Genomic DNA, 26885 nt, shown 5'->3' on the forward strand with positions numbered 1-26885 from the left:
CGATAATAAAGTGTTTTATGTATCAAACCGACAAACGCAGAAATTAAAAAAATTGCTATTTGTAATAAGTATAAATAATTTACATAAAACTGTCAGAACATTTAATAATTAATTAAAAGAAATATACAGATCTACAAATTATAGATATGTAATAAACTTAGTAAACTTATGTAAATGAACACAAAAATAACGTACTGACGAAGTAAACACTTTTCAGTAACTAAAAGCATTTCAGTATTCAGGTACATTCATTCCAAATAATAAAATAATAAAAAGAAATATAATATAATAAAAAGAAAGTCATAAAATGTATATCTGCGGAACATCTGTGCAATCTGGCAAACGCAAATTTAAACGTTCTCACTCTATTGCCAAATCTACTCAGTAACCTATCAGGACAATTGCCACAAAACAATTTCTAATAATTAACTGCAATTAATATCAAAACAAACAACAAATATTTATTCGTTCGTATTTTACATACATTAAAAAATAGCAAAATCCATAAAATAATGTAAAAAAGATAGTTTTCAAAGCTTTCTCTGTATATTTGAAGCGTGCAAGATATTATACATTATATACATTATAATCACATGGCAACACTGTCAAACTTCAATTCAACGTTCTATGAAAATCTACTGTGGCTAACTTCTCAGACCCTCCAATTTAATGAAGTCCATATTTTTCAATAAAATATCCCTTAAATTCGTTTGTTTGTGATTTAATCGTTCCGGGAGTTTCGTCAATATTTAATCCCGGAGGGATTAAATGTGACACTTTAGTACCTGTCACAAGGGAGTGAAGTTGTCACTTTAGGCCCGGAAGTACGAAAAATAATAATAAATATTAGAAGTACCGTATGGAGGCTATGGTGTACCTAGCGTGGAGGCTAGATAACGCTACCCTTCCTATCCAATCAACAGCAAGAACGTTTAAAATTTCACACCTATCATGTCGAAGCTACAGACCACTTATGTGGAGGCCAGATTTGTAGTATTCTTCCAATTTTCCAGGTGCTGAAATACGTGACATATTTTTTGAAGGGTAAGATCGCATTCTACCAAATCACACACACACAACACTTTTTTCTATGTTTGTAATAATCAAAAGAAAGAATAAAATCAAACATTTTTTAATTTTTTTGCATGTAAAGTAAAATTATTATTGGAAATATTCAAATATTGGAATACATCATAAAATCAAGTATAATCAAATGGAAAATGGAAGTAAAACAAGAAATTAGCGAGGAAACGTTCAAAATAGAAATAGAGTATAATGACTTGGATGGCTTTAAATGTGAAATTCCTGAGGAATCCAATAGACAAATTACCCAGGACACATATGATCCTGTAGACTTTAATAGATGCCCCATAAATACTGAAATAGAACAACATGGAAATAAACTTAACTCATTTGAAGAAAACCAAAAAACTGAAAAAGGTTAGTAACAGTAATATATTTTTAAGTACCTACGTTATTGGGTTTTTTTACTACTTCAATGTGTTGATTACAGCTATAGAAGACAGAAACGCACGCTTTTAAAACATATTTATATCATTTGATATTCTGCTATATCTGCTGTCTTAAATCTGTAGTGGCATGGCAAAACTTGATATGTCCTATTTTTGCCAAAATGAGATTATTTGCTTGATATGTTATTTATGCCTGGTTGCACCAACACTTTTTAAGCTTAATTAACCCTTTTGGCATCTTTGGGATACATATGTCACACTCATCATCATCAAGGGTGTTACAGCTCTTTATGAGCCAAAGCCTTCCTGAGAACAATCCTCCATTCTCCCCTGTCTCTGGCAACTCTTCTCCATGCTCTAATTCCAATAGATTTCAAATCATTTTCTAGGTTGTCTTGGTACCTAAGGCTCAATATTCCTCTTGCTCGTTGTCCTATCGGCCCTCTTCAGTCAAAAACTTTTCTGACTATGGTATCTTCATCTCATCTGATTACATGACTTCTCCATCTAAGGTGTGCTACCTTAATGAATTTTACAATGTCAGGTTCTCCAAAACTTCTATACAACTCAAAGTTGTAACGCCTGCGCCACAAACCTTGTTCTTTTATGCCTCCATATATTTTTATACTTACTGGCGAAAGCACATATTTTTCTGCTCTGTTAATGATGTACAATTTAAGTGATATTTATTAGTGTTTAATGTGTTGTTTTGTATCAAAAAATACGTAAAAGTTCAGACCCTATTAATCTGTAAGCTATCTTTCATTTTTATTAGTGAATGTTCCAGAAATTGCATTTATTTGCAATTAGAAGCACATATTCTCCTAATTGAGTTCAACAAAAACTTAAGTAATCTTCATAAAAAGTTATCAGTACTTCTACAAATAATATATTTTGAAGATAGGCCAGTGCTTGATCTAAACTTTTAAATATGTCATGCACAAAATGTTTGTTGGATGTCAGTGGTGGTGAATATTGGGTTTGTGATGGTTGCAGTCAAAATATTCATCATCAATGTGCCAATCTGACAGCATCAGAAATCAGGGTGTTGGAGTTGAAGGGTAGAAGAGTCCTTAAACTTTTTTGCGAATCCTGTGAGGATGGAATTAAAATGATTCCTATGATGAAGAAACAAATAAGTTCTCTTGAACAAAAGGTGGAACAACTTATTGATAAACTTAGCTCACTAGAGCTGCCTAGAGATAATAAAGCCACAGATCTTGATACCATCATCCAGGAAGTTGAAGAACATAAATTTCGTGAGAATAATATCAATACCTTAATTCTATAACTAGGTAACTCCATATTAACTTATTTTAGAGAATCAACAAAAATGATGCACTAACCTTTTTGGAAATACTGAAACTCACACAACAGTTAAATAAAAGTGTCAAATATTGTAATCATACATTTTATTATCAAATTAATAGTAATATTGACAATTATTACAAATAGTAGTTACATTTTGTTAAAAAGTAAAATTAGATTATGTAACATATCTACTTTTGGTTTTAAAGAGATATCTACTTTTTGGTTCTATATAAGAGATATCTATAATTGACACAGTTAAGTTATCCACTTATAGAACTAATAAGTCGATAAGAAAAATTAAATAAAAACAAACAAAGGAACATGAAAACCCTAAATAAAACAAGAAACACATAAAAATTGGATTTTGACAGAAACTAAAAAACTACCTATATCTATTCATCATCGTTACCACTTGCATATTCTTTATCTATACAATTTCCATGTGGCAAATTTTCATAAAAAAATTTATAGTCTACGCTAATTGCTGGTGGGTTTGATGTAAATAATGACATTAAGTCATTGTATTTTGCATTGGAAATTGGTCTTTTCGAAGGGTATAACTTTTCTACATTTTATTGAATATTATTATACCTGGTTCGTTTGTTGCAGTCGAATACTTTAAAATTTTCGTTAAATTTTTCTTTACATAAAATTACATTCTGCCTATCTTTTTTAAATCGTAGCCAACTAATTGTTTGCCAGTTAATATTATTTTCATCATTTTTTTGCTTAATTAAAAGGGATTTTTGAGTTCTTTTCTCATTTGACGAGTTGTCAACCTCAAATTTCTTTCGCATTACTAATGTTTCTTTAGTAAACTGTTTCCAGTTGAAGAAACTATTATGGTCCATGTCATGAACCACATATGGTTTATCACCTGTTCGTCTAGCATTTCTTGCTATAGGTTTGTAGTCTTCTGGCCATGAAATTTTTCCCACTCTTTTAATTTCGTGACTTATTGCAGCATGAACGGAATCACATTCCATTTCTGAATGTCTAGGTATTGAATTCACTAGGAATTTTATATCAATGATCTTAATGTGTTCAATATCTTGAACTGCTTTTAAACACATTGCTGCAATAACTCTGTTAAGATTTTGACCTCCACACCGGTCGCCATAGAGAATTACCTGTTCGATATGTTCTGGAAGCAGGGTAAAATATTTGTATAAACAACTGGCTAATTCGCAACTTCCCCTAGCACCTTCAGCTTGATGCCACAAGAAACAGTCACCCTGTTTGGACACCACATTGTAGATGGTAAAGTTGTATGTGGTCAGTCTGCGTTTATAAAACAAAGCATTGTTTTTTTTATCGTTAGGGGCCAGCAATACCTGTTGTAAATCAAAATTACAATTTTTAATATTGTTCGACGTTGTAGCCAGCTCTTTGTCTTTTTTTTTCTCATCTCTAGCACTATTTTTGGCTTCAATGTTCACATCATATTTTTCTTTTAATTGTACGTTGTCTACATCCGATGCATTTGTAAAGTGCATACATATGGAGCACTGGTCTTTTTTAGGTGTATGAAATCCTAAATTATAGTTTTCACTGAATATCTTTCGATACATGCATTCCTTAGCAGGAGTTTTTCCTTGTACCCTACATTGTTATATGTATATTTTATACATTATAGCGATGTTCAGCTGTGGTGCTAAATATTTTCTAGCTGTTCGTTCCCCACAAAAGTGGGATGGCACAACTGGAAAAATTTCTATGTTTTCTGATATCATTGACTATATGTTGTGGTGTACATTTTTTAGTACGGTTTCTGACTTCTATAACTTAACGACTTCTAACGTACGGTGCACTAATAACTTGGTGCTGCTGCTACTTATAAATGTTCCTCTGGTATTCATATTGTAATTACACTGTATTCTCACAATTGCTTTTTAAATTTTCACTTAAAATTCACTAATTGCCAATCAAATTCTGCTTATTAAGGCCAGCATACGCGTAAATGACAGATGAAAAACCAAACACAAATGAGGTTATTAATGATACGTTGTTGCCAGGTTATATTTTAACAAAAAAATAGTATTATCATAAATTGTTCATTGACCTAGTTAGTTTTACATCTGTATTAAACACTAATGTGCATGGCTGCAATAATGCATTTTGTATATCTAAAAAATCTAAAGGTAGAATTAAGGTCTAGTTAATGTTTTTTTTATTCTCACTAGTCACTTATCTAGTTTTGGGTTCAACAAGCAGAAATATTTTTACACCAATATATTTTTCTAAAAGTAGATAACTACAGTTATCTATAAATGTTTTCGTTTGGCGTTAGTGCTGAATAGTAGATATCTGTACATATCAAGTTGTAGTTTTCAAAGAATGGCTCATATAACAGATACCTACTTTCAAACAAAATGCCATACCTAATGAACTAGGGACAATATCATATGTCTACTTATAGCATTCGATACATTATTGTAAGGCCGATGTCTTAAAATGGATATCTCAGAATCGCAAAAAAGTCGAGTTACCTAGTTTTAGAATTAAGGTATCGATATTATTATTTATAACCTTCATGAAACCAACTCTAGCACAGCACCAGCAAGAATTGAAGAAGATATGAATAAAGTTAAACAAACTTTAAGCGTGATTAACGATTAACCCCAACATTCAAGTTAAAAAAGTCATTAGACTTGGTAATGTCAAGAATAATATGTCACGTCCGCTTAAAGTAGTCCTGGAAAATAAGAATGTTGCACTGTCAATCGAGCTGTCAATTTTAAAAAATAAAAATAAACTTGCTGCATCCAATATTAAGATTAGCTCCGATTCCACCTATCTACAGAGAAAGTACCTAAGTGAACTTCGTACTAATTTGGCGGATAGGGTTTCAAAAGGTGAAGAAAATCTTACCATTAGGTACATTCGTGGCATTCCAAAAATAGTAATCCAGAAAAAAAACTGAATTCCAGGGGTACCTCCCACATTGTGTGTGATGAACTAACAGTGTATTATCAGAATGTTAGAGGAATTAGAACCAAGCTTACTGCTCTTGAAGAAAGTGCTGCTACAACTGACTATGATGTGCTTATATTTACTGAGTTGTGGTTGTGTGATGGTATCAGTAATGACGAATTGGGACTTTTAGATTTTAATATATATCGAAAGGACCGCTCTCCATTAACTAGTGATAAAGTAATTGGAGGGGGTGTCCTTATTGCAGTTAAAAAATGTTACTCATCGAGGTCTATTCTGTTACATGTTCACTTGGAGGAACTGTTTGTTGAAGTTTGCACTCTGAATGAATGTTATATATTTGGTACAGTTTATCTTCCTCCTAATTCAGCCTTAATATCCTATGAGAATCATTGTATTAGTATAGAATCTGTCTGTAACAATTTTCCTGAATACAAGTTCATTCTAACAGGAGACTACAATCTGCCAAATAGCGAATGGTACCATGATAAAAGAGGTGTCTTTAGTAATAATAGTAACACTGCTACTGATACTTTAGTTGATACTTTTGCATTTTATAACCTATTTCAGCTTAATCACATCACAAATTGTAATGGAGTTTTACTTGACCTGGTTTTGCTAATGATAATGAAAATGTAACAGATGAAATTGCTAATGATTATTTATTGCCTTGTGATCGTTATCATCCTGCGTTATCTATTTCTTTAGCTTTTAAAGATAATATGCCTGAGCTTCAATATGATAGTTTTGCCTTCAATTTTAGGAGAGGAGACTATGTTGCTCTTAATATGTATCTTGCTAGTATCTCCTGGGAGAATGTTTTAGGTATTTGCAGTGATATTAACGAAGCCACGGAACTGTTCTACTCCATATTGCAGTTTGGTATCTCCATTGTTCAATACCACGTGTAAGATTAAAAAATCCCAAATTTCCTCGTTGGATGACTAATTACCTAAAATCATTAATATTTAGGAAAAAAATTGCTCATAAGATATATAAACAAACAAATTCTTGGGACGATTATCTACTTTTCTCTTCCTTGAGAACCAAATGCAAAGAATTAATCAGGTCATGTCATGATATTTATATAAGTCAAACTGAATCTAGAATTAGTTCAAACGTAAAGCACTTTTGGAATTTTATTAACAGCAAACGCAAAAATAATGGTCTACCAAACACTATGTTTCTTGGAAACACAGTGCTTATAGGCTATTGATTATATTCAAAATAAGATAGCTAAAAGGAACTACAACGTTAACGGGGTTTTATTATTTTATATGGTCAATGGACATCTATATATGAAAAAATCGCGGAGTGCTACCATTTAAAGGGGTGCGTTTTTGAGAAATGGGTGAATTAGTCCCTGGGCACAGGTTACATTAGGGTGAGTTCTATGCACTTTTGGTACAAACATATCTACATAAAAATTGTTCCTGGTTAAATTTCCTATCTAAATATGACTTTTTAAAGTCAATAATACCTTTTTTTACAAAAATATATTCAAAAGAAAAAGCACAAAGAAACCCAAAAGAAAGAAATTTTGTTTTTTGTCCCATAACTTTTGTCCACGAGGATATAGGTATAGACATTGCTTCACAGAAAAAAAACCTACATATTTCTTCTTTAAAATGTTGTTTAGTAGAGGTAATTAGGATTTATAGTTTTCGAAATATGATTTTTAAAAGTTCGCCACTCACAGCAATTTTGAGCAATTTTCCTTGTTATTTCGCAAATATTGTTCTGTAACTTTTTTCTACGTAACTTTAGGTATATGCAATGGTACACGTAATAGGAATAGAAATCAATTAACTTTAAAATGGTCTACTGCATAACGTTGTACGACTTTTTTTAAAGAGATTATGGTTTTTCAATGTTTTATACTTTTAACGATTTTTTATAATATTATATAAAAATAAAATAATATTATATAATATATATTTTATAATACCTAATACATATAAAAAAATATTATTTTTTACATTTTTTACCATTATTTTTGAATAAGATATTATTTTTCAAAATGTAATAAATACTTGCAACTTGCAATACTTTTTGATTTTATAATTATTTTTTAAATATCTCATTATAACTTTTCTATAGGGCTCATTATAATAAAGAGGGCTTACTTTCTGTTCTTTAAAATGGTGTATCATCTATATTTAAATAATGGAAACCGAGTAATTCTTTGATATTTTTTTACCTGTATTATTTCTTTTACAAAAATTACATAAACATTAGTTTTAGAAAACATCACTTTACTTAAAATTATTTAAACGTTGACATTTAAAATTTTTTCAAAATCGAAGTCCATCTCTTCGTTAGCATTAGCTTCAGTATCTTCCTCTGACACCTCAGTTATCTTAGAGTTCCCAAAATTAGTACCCATGCACATGCACCCTTTGCAGAATATTAAACAACTAATTCCTATCTTCCTACAACCGCAGTTTTTTGTACATCCTTTGGTACATTTGCTAAAGCTTGTGGTGTAGGAGCTTTGACAGTAAATATTGGAATTAATCCATATTTTGAAGTTTGCCCGGCCGAGTCAAGTGGATCCAAAGTATTACCTATAAAAAATAAGATTCAATCATAACACACAATCACATATAAAAGTTATAGGCTCTGAGCTTCGCTGGTGTCGCTCCTAGCGGTTACAAATTCAACTTTCACCGGTAATTTTTAAATTTATTATTTAATTGTTATCACTTAATATGTACAACGCAAAAAATTAATTAAATTGTAATCGATTTTTTTAAGATTTTGCTAATCATTTTGACGTTCTATTGATAAAATATGAATTTCTTACTTTGGATACTTTCACAATTATCGTGTAGATGGCGCTAAGATTGATAGATTGATTTATAATTACATATTACGGAACATTAAAAAAACTTAAATTCAGTATTTAAAACGTAAGTATATTTAAGTTAAAAATATATACCACAGCTTTGACCAACTAATATTTTTTATAATTAATGTTTTTAATTTTAATTTTAAATTAATCACTTTGACATTTATGTCAAATTTCCGGTAAAGGTTTACAGACTTGTCACTACTGGCGCTCGCGAATTTGTAAATATCCCCTCTATGTATGAGCTCACAGCGTATAATGAGAAATTTAAAAAATAATCCTAAAATCAAAAATCGTTGCAAGTAGGTACTTATTACATTTTGACAAAGCATATCTTATTCAAAAATAATCCTATAATTTTTTGTAATACACCATTTTAAAGTTTTTAAATTTTTAACAGAATAAGATTTCTTTTTTATTATATAATATGTACTTAAATTTAGAAAAAAAAATTATAATGGGAAATTTAAAAAATAATCGTAAAGAATATAAAAAACTCTTTAAAAGTATAAAATCTTGAAAAAGATAACCTCTTTAAAAGAAGTCATACAACATTATACAGTGGAACATTTGAAAGGTAATTGATTTCTATTCCTCTTAAATGTACCATTGCATATGACTAAAGTTACGTAGAAAAAAGTTACAGAACAATATTTGCGAAATAACAAGGAAAATTGCCCAAAATTGCTGTGAGTGGCGAACTTTGAAAAATCATATTTCGAAAACTGTAAATCCTAATGACCACTACTAAACATCATTTTAAAGAGAAAATATGTAAGTTTTTTTTTCTGTGAAGCAATGTCTATACCTATATCCCCGTGGACAAAAGTTATGGGACAAAAAACAAAATTTCTTTCTTATGGGTTTCTTTGTGCTTTTTCTTCTGAATATATTTTTATGAAAAAAGTGTCTTTGACTTTAAAAAGTTATATTTAGATAAGAAATTTAACCAGGAACAATTTGTATGTAGACGTGTTTGTACCAAAAGTGCATAGAACTCACCCTAATGTAACCTGTGCCCAGGGACTAATTCACCCATTTCTCAAAAGCGCACCCCTTTAAATGGTAGCACTCCGCGATTTTTTCATATATAGAGATTCATTAACCATATGAAATAATAAAACCCCGTTAACGTTGTATGTACTTCCTTTCTATAGTACATAATAAATAGCCTATTAATAATGGTGCGGATATTGTTAATAATTTTGGGCAATGCTTTCAAAATACTTGCAGAGTAAATGATGATTTAATACAGCTCACCTTAGAATATGAAAAAACAGTGAGTCTAAATTCTTGTAATGTATCTATTGAAATCATATTTGAAAAATTAGCCAATTTAGACATTTTTAAAGGCTCTGGACCAGATGGAATTCCACCCATACTATTAAAAAATTGTAGATGTACTTTAACCCGTCCCTAATATTTTCTGTTTTCTCATTCACTTGATTCAGGTATTTTTCCAAGTTTGTGGAAATCTAGTTTTATTGTTCCTATTCATAAATCAGGTGACAGGAGTAATATAGCTAACTACAGACCAATAAGCATTTTTTCTTCTATTCCTAAAATTCTAGAGAGTATAATATGCGACTCTATTAAAACACCTTTATGCAATGTACTAATTGAAGAGCAACATGGTTTTCTTTCAGGTAGATCAACTTCTACAAATCTTTTACTTTTAACGCAATACATATCTGATGCTTTGGAAAGGAGACTACAGGTGGATGCTATTTATACAGATTTCTCCAAAGCTTTTGACATTGTGAATCATAAATTGTTGTGTAACAAGCTTAAAGCTATTGGATTTACGGGCAATCTGTATAACTGGTTATGTAGTTACCTAACTAGCAGAATACAACTTGTTAAAATTAAACACTTTCAATCTAGTGAAATTTCCGTAACATCTGGTGTTCCACAAGGAAGCCACTTAGGGCCTTTCCTTTTTAATATATTTGTTAATAACATTAAATCTCAAATTAACTCTAAATTTCTGCTATTTGCTGATGATTTAAAAATCTATAGAATTATTGAATCCGTCTCAGATTGTGAAAAACTTCAAGATGATATTAACAAAATTATGGCATGGTGCAATTAGAACCAAATGATCATTAATGTTGGAAAATGTCACTTTATTAGTTTCTGTAGAAGAATTAACAACCTCTTTTATAATTACAAATTAGCTGAAGAACCACTGAAGGCTGTATCAACTGTAAGAGATCTAGGTGTTCAATTAGATTCCAAACTAAATTTTTGCGCTCATTTTGATTATGTGAATAACCAGGCATTTAAAATGTTAGGCTTCATTATTAGAACTTCTAGTCTAGATGTTTGCATAACATTAATTCCATCAGACTGATTTACATTTCCCTAGTTAGATCTGTTCTTGAGTATTGCTCAGTTGTTTGGTCACCCACTTATGAAGTCCATATAGCCAAGCTTGAAAAAGTCCAAAATAAATTCATTAGGTACTTAAGTTTTAAATTACACAAACCCTTAAGTGACCATTCCTACTCAGAAGTTAGAAATAAATTAAACCTTCCTAGGCTATCTTCCAGACGGATGTATGCTGATGTTTTGTTTCTTCATAAAATACTGAATTCAAAAATTAATTGCAATGATTTACTGTCTCTAATTGACTTTAATGTTCTCTCTAGAGTTACTAGAACATCCCAAAATTTTGCAATTAAATTTCATCGCTGCAACTTTTTCTAGGCATTCTCCGCTGAGTAGAATCATTCTAAATGGAAATAGAATAGACCTGGATTTGTTGCTGTGCGCTTCGGAAAATGTTTGTAGACAGTGTTTAAAAAAAATTTTGTAATCTTATGTGATTTATATTTGTTATTTACTTTGTATTATTTTAATATTTGTTTTTTCTATATAGCTGCATCGCCAATTTTTGTCATACATATTTACTATATCTTTATATTTATTGCATCACTAGATAATTATAATATTTTGTGTATATATTAAATTGGGTGGTATCCCGTTAATAAATAAATAAATAAATAAATAAAAATATTCGTCTAAGGATTTTTCGCTCAAAACGTTTGAGCAGTTCTTGGTCATTCTGTGTAAGTGACCAAGTTTGTGAACCATATGTTGGCACTGGTCTTATTAGTGTTTTGTAGACAGTCAATTTAATTTTTCTAGGTGTTTTTGTGGCATCTGTCTTCGTAAGCCATGGAAACACTTATTGGCAAGTACTATTCTTCTTTTAATTTCTTCGCTGACATTGTTATCTTTAGTTAGCAGCGAGCCTAAGTATATGAATGTATTGACACCTTCCAGTTCTAGGTCGTCAGTTATTATTCTTGTAGGTGTCAGGTTGCTTGACCTAGTGCAACACATATATTTGGTTTTCTGAACATTTATATTTAGTCCCATTCTCTGTACAGATGCTCCTAACGACCGAAATTTAGTTCTCTTGAGTCTTCTCACTATTCCATGCTGATCCAGGAGTTGAATAACCTCTACGTTTGCATGGTTATGAAGTCTGTTCTCATGCTTCTTTGCGAATATTTTAATTACATCTGCCACCATTTCCACACCTAGGTCTCTGGGTAGGTTGCTACTTCTTATGTACCAGGCAGCATTTACAATGTCTCTTAATACTTTATTCTGAAAACTTTGGCTCCTTTTGATGTTACTCGCACTGGCACATCCTCAGAGCTGTATGCCATATGTCCATACTGGCTTCAGTACTTGTTTATATATCATGAGCTTATTATGTACTGACAGTTCTGAATTTCTTCCTAGGAGCCAGTACAATTTTCTATATTTGACGTTCACTTCTATTTTTTTAAAACGGGATAATACCCGAAGGTTGGCTGTATACCATCTAGTTAAATAAAATTAACATGAAGTAAAACTCCCTAGTGTAGTTGGTATATTTAATAAAAATTCTAAAAATTTTTAAAAATCCAAACGGATTACGTTCATAACGTTTTCGGACCTATCAGTCCATCATCAGTGAACCTAAAAGTAAGTAGGTAATCTCACTTAATAGAATTGAAAAGGGTGAAATTTTGAATGTTAAAAATTGAAAAGTGTGGTTAAGATTACTTACTCTGTGTCCTTGCTAAATAGCCACAATGCCAAACACTGGTTAAGATGTCTGTTCTAACCATAGATTTATAATACTCTAGATTGCGCCTTACGATCTTAAAATGGGTGACGGTTGCGACAGAGATAAATGAGCCTATTTGGTCGGTAGTCTCTTTCTAATTCAAGGGGAGTATCGACGACGTCACTATCCTACTCTGTCGTCGAGTATTTTAGATGATTTGACAGTTCGAGCGGATGGCGACGAGAACTGGTCGTTTGTCTTCGGACGTGGATAATCCTGGTTCGAATCCCATACCAATCTTTACTTTTTTTATTTTTAATTTAATCAATATTGCGTTTATTAGATATTATTACATCTCTAAAATAAATCTATGCAAAGAAATATATAACAAATAAGAAAAACTGTGTAGGTACCTATAGATTTTTAAAAATATAAAAGCCAATGTTATTTTTTTTAATAAGTTAATGGTAGAATAGTATAAAGTAATTAAAAATATTCGTAAAAAATTACCAATAATTAATATCAACATAATGTACCATCGATTTATTAATTGAATCGGTCATTTCAAAAACAACACGAGTCACATATTCCTAATTTTACAGAAGAGCAAAGAAAACTTAACTATATAGTCGAAAGATGGATGAAATGGATGACATCAAAATTCAGAGTTATATTGTAATTTTGTTCCTAATGTTTTTACTGGACTGGTGTCGTTTTTGCACACAACGTTTATCTTAAAGGAGTCTATTCCTCTCAAAAAGTTAGTTTCTCAAAATTGTGGACTTTGCTGTTTTTGAAATGACCGATTCAATTATAAGTAATTAGACATTATTTTTATTTATGAAACTATTGTTACAATTTTTTAAAAAAGTAGAAGCAAAACAAATATTATTCACATCATTCGAATAAGGACGAATTTATATATACATAACGAATGACTTTTATTTTACTATGCAGTTCACAAATTATGTATTCCAATATTAACTTACTATACATAGGTACATTTATTATCTGCTAGATTTACTTAGGTCCATTTTTCAGATGTAAAAATATCTAATAAACGCTATATTGATTAAATAAAAATAAAAAAGGTAACGTTGGTATGGGATTCGAACCACGATTATCCACGTCCGAAGACCAAAGACCATTTCTCGTCACCACCCGCTCCAACTGTCAACACACATTACTCGATAAAGTGGGATAGTCACGTCGTCGATATTCCCCTTAAATTAGAAAGAGACTACCGACCAAATAGGCTCATTTATCTCCGTCGCAACCGTCACCCATTTTAAGATCGCAGGGCGCAATCTAGAGTATTATATATCTATGGTTCTAACTACATATTGAAATTTGTAAAAATTTACAAATTTTACAAATTTCAATATGTAGTTAGAACAGACATCTTAACTGTTTTTAATTCTATTAAGTGAGATTACTTACTTTTAGGTTCATTGATGATGTACTGATAGGTCCAAAAACGTTATGAACGTAATCCGTTTGGATTTTTAAAAATTTTTAGAATTTTTATTAAATATACCAACTACACTAGGGAGTTTTACTTCATGTTAATTTTATTTCTATTTTTTTCTTTTTGATGTTTTCTTTCCATCTCAGCCTGACATCTAGGTTCTTACCATACCCAAATATTTTGCTGTATTGGCATATGGTATAAAGTCCTTTTCATGAGCATTTTTCAGTGCGTCAGAGTTTTTCGATTTCTTTCTAACGCATTATTATATACAGACATTATTTATTTTATTTATAACATTTATTCTAGTTGTCGATAGATGGCGCTATAATAAAAAAAAATACGAATTATATAATATATCTACGAATATAATCTGTATAATTTATAAGACTATACAAATCAAAGAAAATACCATTTTATAAATGCAATAAACACAATTGATTTGTTTTTATGCTAAATTTTACGCTAAATTAAGCGTTTATAAGCATCCATTATTCACTCCAAAAATACTAATGATAAAATATCTTCGAAATCTGAAATTAAAATGCCAAAAACTAATGTGCGTGGACCTTCATTTGTGCAAAAAATAAGGACCAGTATTGTAAAATTGTAAACCTCAATTGGGAAGAACGGTATCCTCAATTCTACTCCCGACTCCACCTGATTTGAGCTCAAGACAGAAGTAAGACAAAAAAAGCAATTTAATAAAGAAAAAAAACTGCCAAGAAGGGCCACGAAGAAAGTTTTCGTGGAAAAAATAGTAGCAGTTAAGAAGAAGAAGAACAAGCGGAACTCTGGAATGATGTTAAAGACGACATCCCTGATGTCGATTGTTTGTATTGTAATGAACTGTACTCCCTATCTAAATCAAAAGAAATATGGATTCGGTGTCAGACATGCCATTCATGGTGCCATGCATAATGTGCGGATGTGGAAAAAAAGTAAAACAGTTTTTATATTATGGGCATTATGTACCAAGTCAGTAAAGAGTCTTTACTGACGTGGTGCATACAAAATTTAAATAAATATATTTGCTAACAAATTATCAGTACCTACATATTTATCACCGTCCTATATACAGGGTGTCCCGAAAAGATTGGTCATAAATTCTACCACACATTCTGGGGCCAAAAATAGTTCGATTGAACCTAACTTACCTTAGTACAAATGTGCTCATAAAAAAAGTTACAGCCCTTTGAAGTTACAAAATGAAAATCGATTTTTTTCAATATATCGAAAACTATTAGAGATATTTGATTGAAAATGGACATGTATCATTCTTATGGCAGGAGCATCTTAAAACCAAATTATAGGGAAATTTCTCCACCCCATAAAAATTTTATGGGAGTTTTGTTCCCTTAAACCCCCCCAAACTTTTGTGTACGTTCCAATTGATTCATTATTGTGATACCATTAGTTAAACACAACGTTTTTAAAACTTTTTTGCCTCTTAGTATTTTTTCGATTAGCTAGTTTTTATCGAGATGCGCCTTCTCTTTTAATATGTTTACATAAACATTTTATGGGGGTTTTGTTCCTTTAAACCCCCCAAATATTTGTGTACGCTCCAATTAAACTATTATTACGGTACCATTAGTTAAACACAGTGTTTTTAAAACTTTTTTGTCTTTTAGTCTTTTTTGATAAGTCACCTTCTATCGAGATGTGGCTTCGTTTTCAAAATACAGCTAAAAATATAAATTATAAATAAATTTTCAGATTATTAACAGGTTTCTATAATCGTACTTAACCATATACAAATATATGGTGGATTCGAAAATTATTCAAAATATTTCGATAAACACTAGCTTATCGAAAAAGTACTAAGAGGCAAAAAAGTTTTAAAAACATTGTGTTTAACTAATGGTGCCACAATAATAATTTAATTGGAACGTACACAAAAGTTTGGGGGGGTTTAAGGGAACAAAACACCCATAAAATTTTTATGGGGTGGACAAATTTCACTATAATTTTGTTTTAAGATGTTCCTACCATAAGAATGGTACATGTCCATTTTCAATAAAATATCTCTAATAGTTTTCGATATATTGAAAAAAATCGATTTTCATTTTGTAACTTCAAAGGGCTGTAACTTTTTTTGTGTGCACTATTGTATATAGGTAAGTTAGGTTCAATCAACCTATTTTTGACCACAGAATCTGTGGTATAATTTATGACCATTCTTTTCGGGACACCCTGTATAATCGAATTAACAAAAACACCATTTCATACTACATTCGCATTAATACGAAACTTAAAAGATTTAAGAATTCTTTTACTTTTACACGAAATAAAAATTTCGTATGACAGTAATGACAGAAGGCTCTTGCACGATGGCCGATTTCGATATTTAATCGATAGTTGTTAGGTATCAATATTGAATATCTAATTACTAAATCTGTAAAGTTTTGATTTATGTTTTATAAATATAATTGCAAAATACTACAGAATTTCATTTTCTGACATAAATTTAATTAATAATAACGTAAATTTTGTACAGTATTTTTAATAATTAAAGTAAATAAATTTTGAGGTCACTCAAATAAATAATAATCGATTACTGCCATCGACCACTTACATTCAATCTCAGTTTATTTGATTAATCGCGGCAGGTAAAGTAAAATTCTTCTTTCAGTACAATAAAGTGTTACTTTACTGCCACAAATGGCGGCAAATGAGTACAATAATGAATGACTTTAGTGACGGTTGGCGATAAATAATATTATTTGCTTAATAACCTTTTAGTTAAGTTAGCAGAATATTACGAATTTATTTTTTAATTTTTGTTGTTAATTTTCGTAATATCATCATCATTCTCTTTGCCTGATCCCTATGCGGGGTCGACTTCCCTAATTGCATTTCTCCACACAATTCTATCTTGGGTCATATCAATGTTAATCCCCTTTACCAACATGTCCTGCCTTATCGTCTCCCCCCAGGTCTTCTTTGGTCTTCCTCTCCTACTCCTTCCAGGAATCTGCACTTCAGCTATTCTTCGTATTGGGTGATTAACGTCTCGCCGTTGAACATGACCAAACCATCTTAACCTATGCTCTCTCATTTTGGCATCAATTGGTGCCACACCTAGACTTCCCCTAATATACTCATTTCTAATTTTATCCTTCTTTGTCACTCCACTCATCCATCTAAGCATTCTCATTTCCGCCACATGCATTCGTTGTTCCTCTTTCTTTTTCACTGCCCAACATTCAGTTCCGTACATCATATGCTTTTTCTCATGAGGATCTTTCAGTGTGTCACAGTTTTTCGATTTCTTTCTAACGCATTAAATTGCATGTGGCAGAAAAAAACGCACGTCGGTGATTACATTTCGTCGGTGACATTTATAACATTTAATCTAGTTGTTAATAGATGCCGCTATAATCGAAAACAAATTATTTACAAATTATATAATATATAATTAAGTATTTTCTCTGGGAAAAAGCCACAATTGTACTAAAAAATGAATTTATTAACGTTTCGAAGCCCAAATCGGGTTTCGTTGTCAAAATACAAAATACTATTAAAATAAACAAAAATGTTGTTGCTAAGCGAAAAAATTCTTCTAATAATTTATTTAATCTGACTCATTTATATTGGCAATTCAGACGTATATTATACATTTTAAAGTAGAAGACTTTAAAATGATATCGCCAATATTTATGAATTGCGTTCCTGGGACGACTTTACTAAAATATAGTTCATTCGATTACATGAAATCAATCCCAACTCAAGAATATCCGTCGCAAAAAAATCATAGCATGTGATCTGTCTTTAAAAAGACAACCAAATGCAGGGACGTATTTATGGGGGGGGGGGGGGTTTAGGAGGTTCAAACACCCTCCTTGCAGTCCATGCAAAACTATTACTTTTAATCCAATATCATTACATGTATAAAAAATAAAAATAAATTAATGAGTCAGCGCACGGATGCTGTCGGTCCGCAGTAGCAGCGTAGATACAGATAAACTAATACCTATTAGAATTAGAACGCTATTAGTAGTTATATCACCGTACACCTATTCCAAATAGTAGGTTCACTCTTTTGATCTCGGCTCTCGCCGAAAGATTTTTTGCCGGTAGTCATAAATTATATTGAACGCTCCGCAAATACACTGAACGGTGCCTGAACGATAGAAATTTTGAGAGGACTGACTGGAGAGAATTTGGTAGGTACGGGGCGTGAGACGACGGGGGCAGGTAAACCGGCGCTAAATCGAGAGTAGAGATGGCATCATGGAACTGGAGCAGGTACCTCGGATTAGGTTCCAATCGTCTATTCCACGCACCAGTGACAAGAAGTCGACGGCATCGGTTTCGATTTCAACGGCGCCGCATCGCCCGCAATCCGCAATTTACAATAAACTCGAACTTAATTCTCGCTCGGAATAGGTTTTAGCACAGCCATTAAAGAGACCGTAGGGTTAGTAGGGAACGCATCGGTGACGTTGGATGGCATGATGGAACTGAAGCGGGAACGTCTGAATATGTTTCAATCGACTATTCCAGGTACCTACAAGTGACAAGAGATTTGAAATGAAACTTGAACTGATCTTTCGGAATAGGTACCATAGAGAAACACATCGGCGGCGATTCGATTCCAACACCTCACAGCTGTTTAATGTGATTGGTTCAAAAGAATTTCAGGTCGATACGACTGTAACAGATTTCTAATTTATGGTGGGTATAGTTGTCATTTAAAACTGTTAAATTTTGACTCTTTCGCAGTATGTTTTTATTTATATGACTCTAATCTAATCGATCCTATCTTCTGTAATAACTTAGTGTCTTCATTTTCCATTTGCTTAAATTAATTCTGAATAAACCTCGACTTGAGGTAATTAAAAAACCCATAATTACATGTAAGAAAAATTTGTTTTAATAGTTGTTATATAGATTTACGAATTGTAGGAAAAACATGGTAAGAAATATAAATATATTTAAAAATCAAATTAAATACATCCTCTAGATTAAAAATACAAAATTATAAGTACCCACTATGACTTGATGGTTTGAATTTGATGCAGCGCAAGACAATAGTGGCACAACTAGGAACAAGCTAGGACGATCGATATATCGTCTTTTCACGTCGAAATCGGAAACTCGCATTAGGTTTCTGGAGTAGGTATTTGTTTGGAATAGGTTCAGTTCCAACCTATTACCGAAAAATGCTAGTCTGTACCATCTCTAATCGAGAGTGACCCAACTTATTTTATCACTGAACGGTGGTTATATATGAGTCGCAGTCTAGTGCTGTCTAGTGCCAGTCTTGTTTGTCGGCCGGCCGGTGCATATGTGGATTTGTGTATTGTTTTCTTTATTTTGTTGCTACAAGTACAAATTCAGTAAACTGTTGTATTTGTCGAAATTTTTGTGGTGTTTGTGTAAGTATCTACAGTGTCGTTACGTATATATAGATAATATAATAATTATTATTTGGATATTGCTTAATATTAATGTTTTAGTGAAAGAAGTATGAAACGAACTTTACAGCAGTCGCTTTTGGGATTTTTTCCAAAGAAGGGGAAAACTAATGATGAACTGAACCCTCAAAACGATAAAATCCTAACTACGCCGAGTATGGATATTAGTACAGATGGGGATGCTCCAACTCCCTCCACCTCAGATAGAAACAGAGAAACAAGCCATGGTAAGTTACTTTAATTTTAATCTCTCACCATTTTAAAGCATTTTTTTTAGCTGGTCTGGATTCTGGTATGGACTACGATTTTGGTAAATATTTATCAAATAATCCAAAAAATGACGAAGAAAAATTAACAGTTTTAAAAGAAACTTGGACCTCTCCAGAGACTTTTAAGTTCCCCGTCTGTGGTAAAAGAAAACTTTGTTTTCAACGTCATTGGACCCAAAAGAATCCATGGTTAGTATATTCAAATATGTTACAAGGATCATTATGCAAAATGTGCGTTTTATTTGAACAGACCGAAGGTGGTCGCGGTGATCAGAAACTTGGAAGTTTTGTCACAAAACCATTTAATAACTGGAAAAAAGCTCTGGAAAAAATGGAACATCATCGAAATACAAATTATCATAAATATGCTGTTGAACGGGCAAGAAATTTTGTAAGCGTTATGGAAGGTCAAACTCGTGATATTACAGAGTCGTTTAATGAAGAAAATAAAAAAATTGCCCGAGAAAATAGAGAGAGGCTATGTGCCAAAATCTTATTTTGCGGACGGCAGGAATTGCCTTTGAGAGGAAATCAAGACTCTGGTGAAATCGGTGTTATAGATCCTCTACATAATGACGGTAATTTTCGTGCACTACTTCGTTTTCGTGCGCAAGCTGGTGATGAAGTACTTAAAAATCACCTTATTTCTCAAAGCAATCATTCTCGGGCTATGTACACATCGTCCGTCATTCAAAATGAAATTATTGATTTGTGTGGAAATGCTATTCAGGAGCAAATAATAAATAGAGTGAAACAATCAGGTTTCTTTGCTGTACTTGCCGACGAAACTCAAGACATTTCGCGTCACCAACAACTCTCACTTTGCCTTCGGTATGTAGACTGCTCTTCTGGAAAGGCACTTATTCGAGAGGATTTCATTGAATTTATCCACGTTGATGAAGTAACAGGATCAGCTCTAGCTACGATAATCATCGATAAACTTAAGTCGTTTGGATTAGATTTGGAGAATTTAGTTGGCCAGGGCTATGATGGTGCGGCTGTGATGAGCGGACGATTTAAAGGAGTAAGAACAATAATCATGGACAAATATCCTCGAGCACTATTCGTACACTGTGTGGCGCACACATTAAACTTAGTTTTGGGTCATTCATGCGAGATCCCTGCAATACGAAACTGCATCGGAACTATTAAAAGTATAATTAACTTCTTTCGGCAATCTGCACTCCGGGATGGACTTTTAAAAAGAACTGCGGACGAGATTGGAGCACCTCATTCAACGCTTATCTCACTTTGTGAGACACGCTGGACAGAAAAACATACAGCCGTCGAAAGATTTGCTGAGATGTTTCCTGTAGTAAATTCCGTGCTTCAAGAACTTCAAGAATCTGGAAGGGAAATTGCAACCCAAGCTTACCAGTTACAAGTCGCAATGGAAAACAGTCAATTTATAGTTTCACTAACTATTTTAAGGAAGGTTTTCTCCTATACGTCAAGCTTAAACCGAACCCTACAAAAAGTCAATGTAGATTTAACCGACTCTTGCAGTTACGTAAAAACAATAAAAACCACTTTACAGAACCTTCGTAACGAACGTGAATTCTCAAATCTTTTTGCGGAAGCAAAAAAATTAATTTCAGCAGATATAACTGTTCCAAGAGTAAGTAGGAGACAATTAAACCGCAATAATATACCAGGGGACACTGCTGAAGTTTACTATCGGCGAAATATATTTTATCCATTTATAGAACATGTAGTGACCGAGCTTGATGCTCGCTTTAAACCTCACGAAGAAGCAATTTCAGGAATTCAGTTGCTTCTACCAGATCGCACCCAAAATACTGAGAGAGCAAAGAAATGTATAGCAGGAATCGGAGAAATATTTCTCAGGGAAGTTGAAATAAAACACTTAGTAAGTGAGTATGAGCTTTGGCACAACCACTGGTGCAATCAAGAACAGCCGTCTACTGCACTAGAAGCTATGGACCGATGTGATGAAATTTTTTTCCAACGATTAGGAAACTTCTTCAAATTTTAGCAACACTTCCAGTATCTACTGCCACACCTGAACGTACTTTTTCATCACTTAAACGGTTAAAAACCTATCTTAGAAATAGAATGGGAGACGAGAGGCTTACAGGATTAGCTCTCATGAGTATTCATCGGAATGTGACAATAGGTCTAAATTCCTCAGAAACTGTAAATAAGTTAGCTGAAAGAAGGAAGAGAATGAATTTAATTTTGTAAAACGGTATTTTAAGTTTTAATAAATTTTTTAGAAATTTGTTTTTATTATTTTTTTCAAAGGTATTTCAAAACCAAGCCCCGGTTTTACTTAATTTGGAAATTAGGATCCCCCCCATTAAAAAACTATAAATACGTCCCTGACCAAATGCAACGATGACAGTAAAATTCTCGCGTTAGAGATTCCATAGTAAATCACGAGGGAAATGAAAGCTTTAAAAACTTAAAAAAATGATGACTCCATAACAATCCTACCAGCAGATAAAGGAAATGCAACTGTAATAATGGATAAAATACAATATGAGGACAAAATTACAGATCTAATTACAAATGGACCTTATACCAAATTAACGAAGGATCCAACGAAGACACTGGAAAACAAAATCTGTAGAACTTTATTCAAATTTAAAAATGATCTAACATACTATCAAAGAAAATTAATGACACCTCATTACAGTAAGACACCACATTTTTATGGAGTACCGAAAATTCATAAAGCGAATATTCCACTTAGACCCATTTGTAGTACCATCAATTCTCCTTGTAGTAAGCTATCAAAATTTTTATTAAATATTATAAAACCATTTGCAAATAATAATGACATATTTATAAAAAATACACAACATTTTTTAAACAAATTAACAAATATTGAATTTAATCCAAATAATATTTTAGTAAGTTTTGACATAAACAGTTTATTTACAAATGTGCCATTAGATAAAACTTTAAACATAATTAAAACGAAGTTAGAAAATGATAATACATTGACAACTAGGACAAAACTAAATGTATCAGCTATAATGGAGTTATTGCCATTATGTACTAATAATACCTATTTTCAACTAAATAATAAATTCTATAAACAAAATTTTGGTCTAGCAATGGGCTCTCCTTTATCTCCATTATTGGCTAATATATTTATGGAGGATTTCGAAACTAATATCATTTCTAAACAAAATTTAAAACCCACAGTATGGTGGAGATATGTAGATGATGTGTTTTCAATATGGCCTCATAGATCAGAATTGTTGGATACATTCCTGAATATTATAAACGATCAAGAAGAGACAATAAAATTTACAATGAAAAAGGAATACAATAACACTTTGCCTTTCCTCGATGTTTTAGTCTCAAAGAAGGATACTGGATATGAGACTCAAGTGTTTAGAAAACCAACACACACCAACAGATATCTCAATTACAAATCAAATCACATCAACGTTAAAAAGGGAATCATTAAATCCTTATATGATAGAGCCAAAATTACTTGTTCTAACGAAAATTCATTTTTAGAAGAAAAACAATTGTTAACATCTGTTTTATTAAAAAATGATTATCCTTTATCGTTTATAAATAAGGATTTGACAAGATTGCATCGAATGGAACAGAACAACTTAGAACGGGATCCTACAACATTCACAAGAAATAATACGAGGAAAATAACAATACCTTATATAAAAGGACTATCCGAGAAACTTAAAACAATAGGAAATAAATTCAACATTTCAACAACATTCAAAACAACAAACACATTGAGATCTATTCTATCTAAAACTAAACCTAACAATGAACAAGAAAGAACAAAGAATTGCATTTATAAAATACCTTGTGAATGTGAACAATTTTATTTAGGTGAAACATCAAGACCATTATTAAACGTTAGAATAAGTGAACATCAGTCTTATATTAAAAATAGAGAATTTGATAGATCTCAAATATGTCAACACGCATGGGATAATGAACATAGAGTTCAGTGGAGAGATTCAAGTATAGTCCTGAAAGAAACAGATAGTAAAAAGAGACAAATCAAAGAAGCGGCTCTAATTATGCTAAATGAAACCAATTGTGTCGCAAATTCCTCGGTAGAATGCAGTAGGATGTGGTTACCCATACTGAAAGAGGAAGTCAATAGAAAGAAAATACCACGATTAGTAAGTCAATAACATATCGAGTTAGTACAAATTTTATATTTTAGTATTACTTATTGTATATCTATGTATTATTAATATTATTTATAATTCAAACATATTAAAGTCAGAATTTGGTATTAGTTTTTTGAAGATAAATTAAATGTAAGACCAAATACTTACGATGTCGGGATAGTATCACGAGGTGTTTTCCTGGTTTTCCCTCGTGATTTACTATGGAATCTCTAACGCGAGAATTTTACTGTCATCGTTGCATTTGGTTGTCTTTTTAAAGACAGATCACATGCTATGATTTTTTTGCGACGGATATTCTTGAGTTGGGATTGATTTCATGTAATCGAATGAACTATCTTTTAGTAAAGTCGTCCCAGGAACGCAACTCATAAATATTGGCGATATCATTTTAATAATATACGTCTGAATTGCCAATATAAATGAGTCAGATTAAATAAATTATTAGAAGAATTTTTTCACTTAGCCACAACATTTTTTTTTATTTTAATAGTATTTTGTATTTTGACAACGAAACCCGATTTGGGCTTCGAAACGTTAATAAATTCATTTTTTAGTAAAATTGTGGCTTATTTCCCATAGAAAATACTTAATTATAAAAATGCCACAAGGAAATAGCTTCAGAACAACATTATATAATATATCTACGAATAGAATCTGTTCAATTTATAAGACTATACAAATCAAAGAAAATACCATTTTATAAATGCAATAAACACAATTGATTTCATTTTATGCCAAATTGCAAATAAAATGTGACAACTGTCAGATTTGGCTAAAATGTCATATCACTAAAATGTATATTATCACGGACTCACCTTTTTTCTATCATTTGTGACGCACTTAAAAATGCTCATGAAAAGAAGCATAGCCGGTCTTATGACTGTTTTATAGAATTTTCCCTTCAGCTTCATTGGAATTTTTCTGTCACACAACACACCACTCGCTTCTTTCCACTTCATCCATCCAGCCCTAATTCTACTGCATGCATATCCATCTATTTCTCCATTACTCTGTAATACCGATCCTAGGTACTTAAAACTATTGCTTTTCACAATCATTTCACCATCCAAAGATACCATTTTATTTGTAGTAGCTCCATCTTTAAATGAACATTCCAAATACTCTGTTTTTGTCCTACTAAGTTTTAAACCTTTTTCCTCCAGAGCTTGTCTCCACTGTTCCAGTTTTTGTTCTAAGTCTCTTTCACTATTTCCTACTAACACGACATCATTAGTGATGAGCGAGACTGGTCTTGGTCTTGCAGTCTTGGTCTTGGCCTTGCAGCAAGACCAACACCAAGACCAAGACCGCCTTTTGGTTTGCAAGACCAAGACCAAGACCAGGTATTCAAGACCAAGACCGAACCTTGCAAGACTACGCAAGACCAAGACCAACCTGAAAGACTCTTGCACTTGTTTGCGAAATTGTTTTTTTAGTATTTAACTTTATTTTTTTAGTTCAATAATATATACTGACATTGTAATAAACCTTAAACAATATCGAATTTTTAAAATACATAACATTTTAAGCTAAAATCAACAATTTTGATGTATACTTTGATCGGTAGTAAAACAGATTAAGGGGAATTGGAATTGGTTTTAACATTCCTCTTCTGACTTTTCTAGCGTTATCTTATAATTTTACAACAGTAAGTACAGGGTATTTAACTTAAGCAGGCCACTCAAATAACAAAAAAAGCAATCGAACGTCAAAAAAAAAGGGGAGCACAATCAAATTTAAAAAAATGCTCCGTATTAGACTGTCGTATAAGAACACATTTTATGAGAAGAATACTGATGACGTCGTTTCTGTAGTACCCAAAAATGACATTTTAAAAACCGTATATGTAGAAACAGAAATAAAATTATTTCTATGACAGTTCAACAGTTTCCAGTATAATAGATTTTCCGCCATATTTGTTTCTAATTGGAACTTAGAAGCTAAAAATATTAAATTTTTTGAGTGATACTGGATTCTTCGGAAAATGATTTTCTTTAATTTTTCTATTTTCAGTTATTCTCTATTATGAACAGTTTCCGAGATATCGAGCTTTGTCACACTATACAGCCACCCTGTATATGCAGAAAGTTTACTAAGTATGTGTACAAACTTTATAGGTTAAACGTTCATATGGACTGAAATTTTGTTTTAATGAGAAATCAGTGTTCACGTTTGATACATCATTTTAATAGGAATTTTACATCTGGTTAAAATTGAAAGTTTTTTTAAAATATTTTTTCCACATAAAAAACAAAGTTTTGCTTTTGCCTTGTATATAAGTATGTACAGTGGAACCTCGATAAGTCGGCCCCGATAACCCGGAAGTCCGGCTAACCCGGACCGATTTTCATCAGACAAACATTTGAACAATAAAAATGTATGTATTATGTTAAAACATTTTATCTGTAGCCTCTTCTGGAATGTCTTAAAAATATCGAGTTTCATTGATAAAACTTCGCTTGGACCATAATATATTTGAGAGATAATAGGTATTTCTGTAATTTGAACTATACGATAGTAAAAATGACTCATGGCACACGGCGGCGGCGGCAGAGCGATGTTAATTATCTGGGGCTATCGCAAACAACAGCCACCTGTTATTCCTTTATTCATTTCCAACTGTATTTTAAAAAATTATTTTTTAAACAATGGTCTTTTAAACAATGAAAGAGCCACTGTTCTTAAATAACATAACATTGTTCCGATGGCGCGATGGTAGACGAAATTGACACAACCGAAACTGACTGAGTTTTTTTACCTAGAAATGAACAATACTCTATACTGTCTATACTATACTATACTCTATACAACTATAGGTAAGTTAGATGTGTACTGTGCATATATATTTTATGTTATTTTAATTATAACGGACTTTATCTATAGGTATACCGTATTTTATTAATTTTTACCATGCTCTCCGGCTAACCCGGATTTTCGATAACCCGG

The 26885-nt window shown here is 32.0% G+C and overlaps 2 protein-coding genes across 2 annotated transcripts in view; both read left to right on the top strand.

The window, feature by feature from the left end:
* Positions 1–26885, top strand: part of LOC126882322 (zinc finger protein 227-like) — a 77226-nt gene that overhangs the window by 42090 nt on the left and 8251 nt on the right. The window lies entirely within an intron of this gene.
* On the top strand, positions 1311–22117 carry LOC126882321 (zinc finger MYM-type protein 1-like). Its single transcript, XM_050647198.1, has 3 exons — positions 1311–1440; positions 19568–19752; positions 19803–22117. The coding sequence occupies exons 2-3, from the start codon at positions 19578–19580 to the stop codon at positions 21788–21790; spliced, it is 2163 nt and encodes a 720-aa protein (XP_050503155.1). The 5' UTR covers positions 1311–1440; positions 19568–19577; the 3' UTR covers positions 21791–22117.

Source organism: Diabrotica virgifera, chromosome 3, assembly GCF_917563875.1.
Source record: "Diabrotica virgifera virgifera chromosome 3, PGI_DIABVI_V3a".
Taxonomy (NCBI): Eukaryota; Metazoa; Arthropoda; class Insecta; order Coleoptera; family Chrysomelidae; genus Diabrotica; species Diabrotica virgifera.

Coding starts and splice junctions, on each gene's coding strand:
- LOC126882321 (XM_050647198.1), top strand. CDS start 19,578: ATGAAACGAACTTTACAGCAGTCGCTTTTGGGATTTTTTCCAAAGAAG. Junction 19,753..19,802: donor AAACAGAGAAACAAGCCATG/GTAAGTTACTTT, acceptor CATTTTTTTTAG/CTGGTCTGGATTCTGGTATG.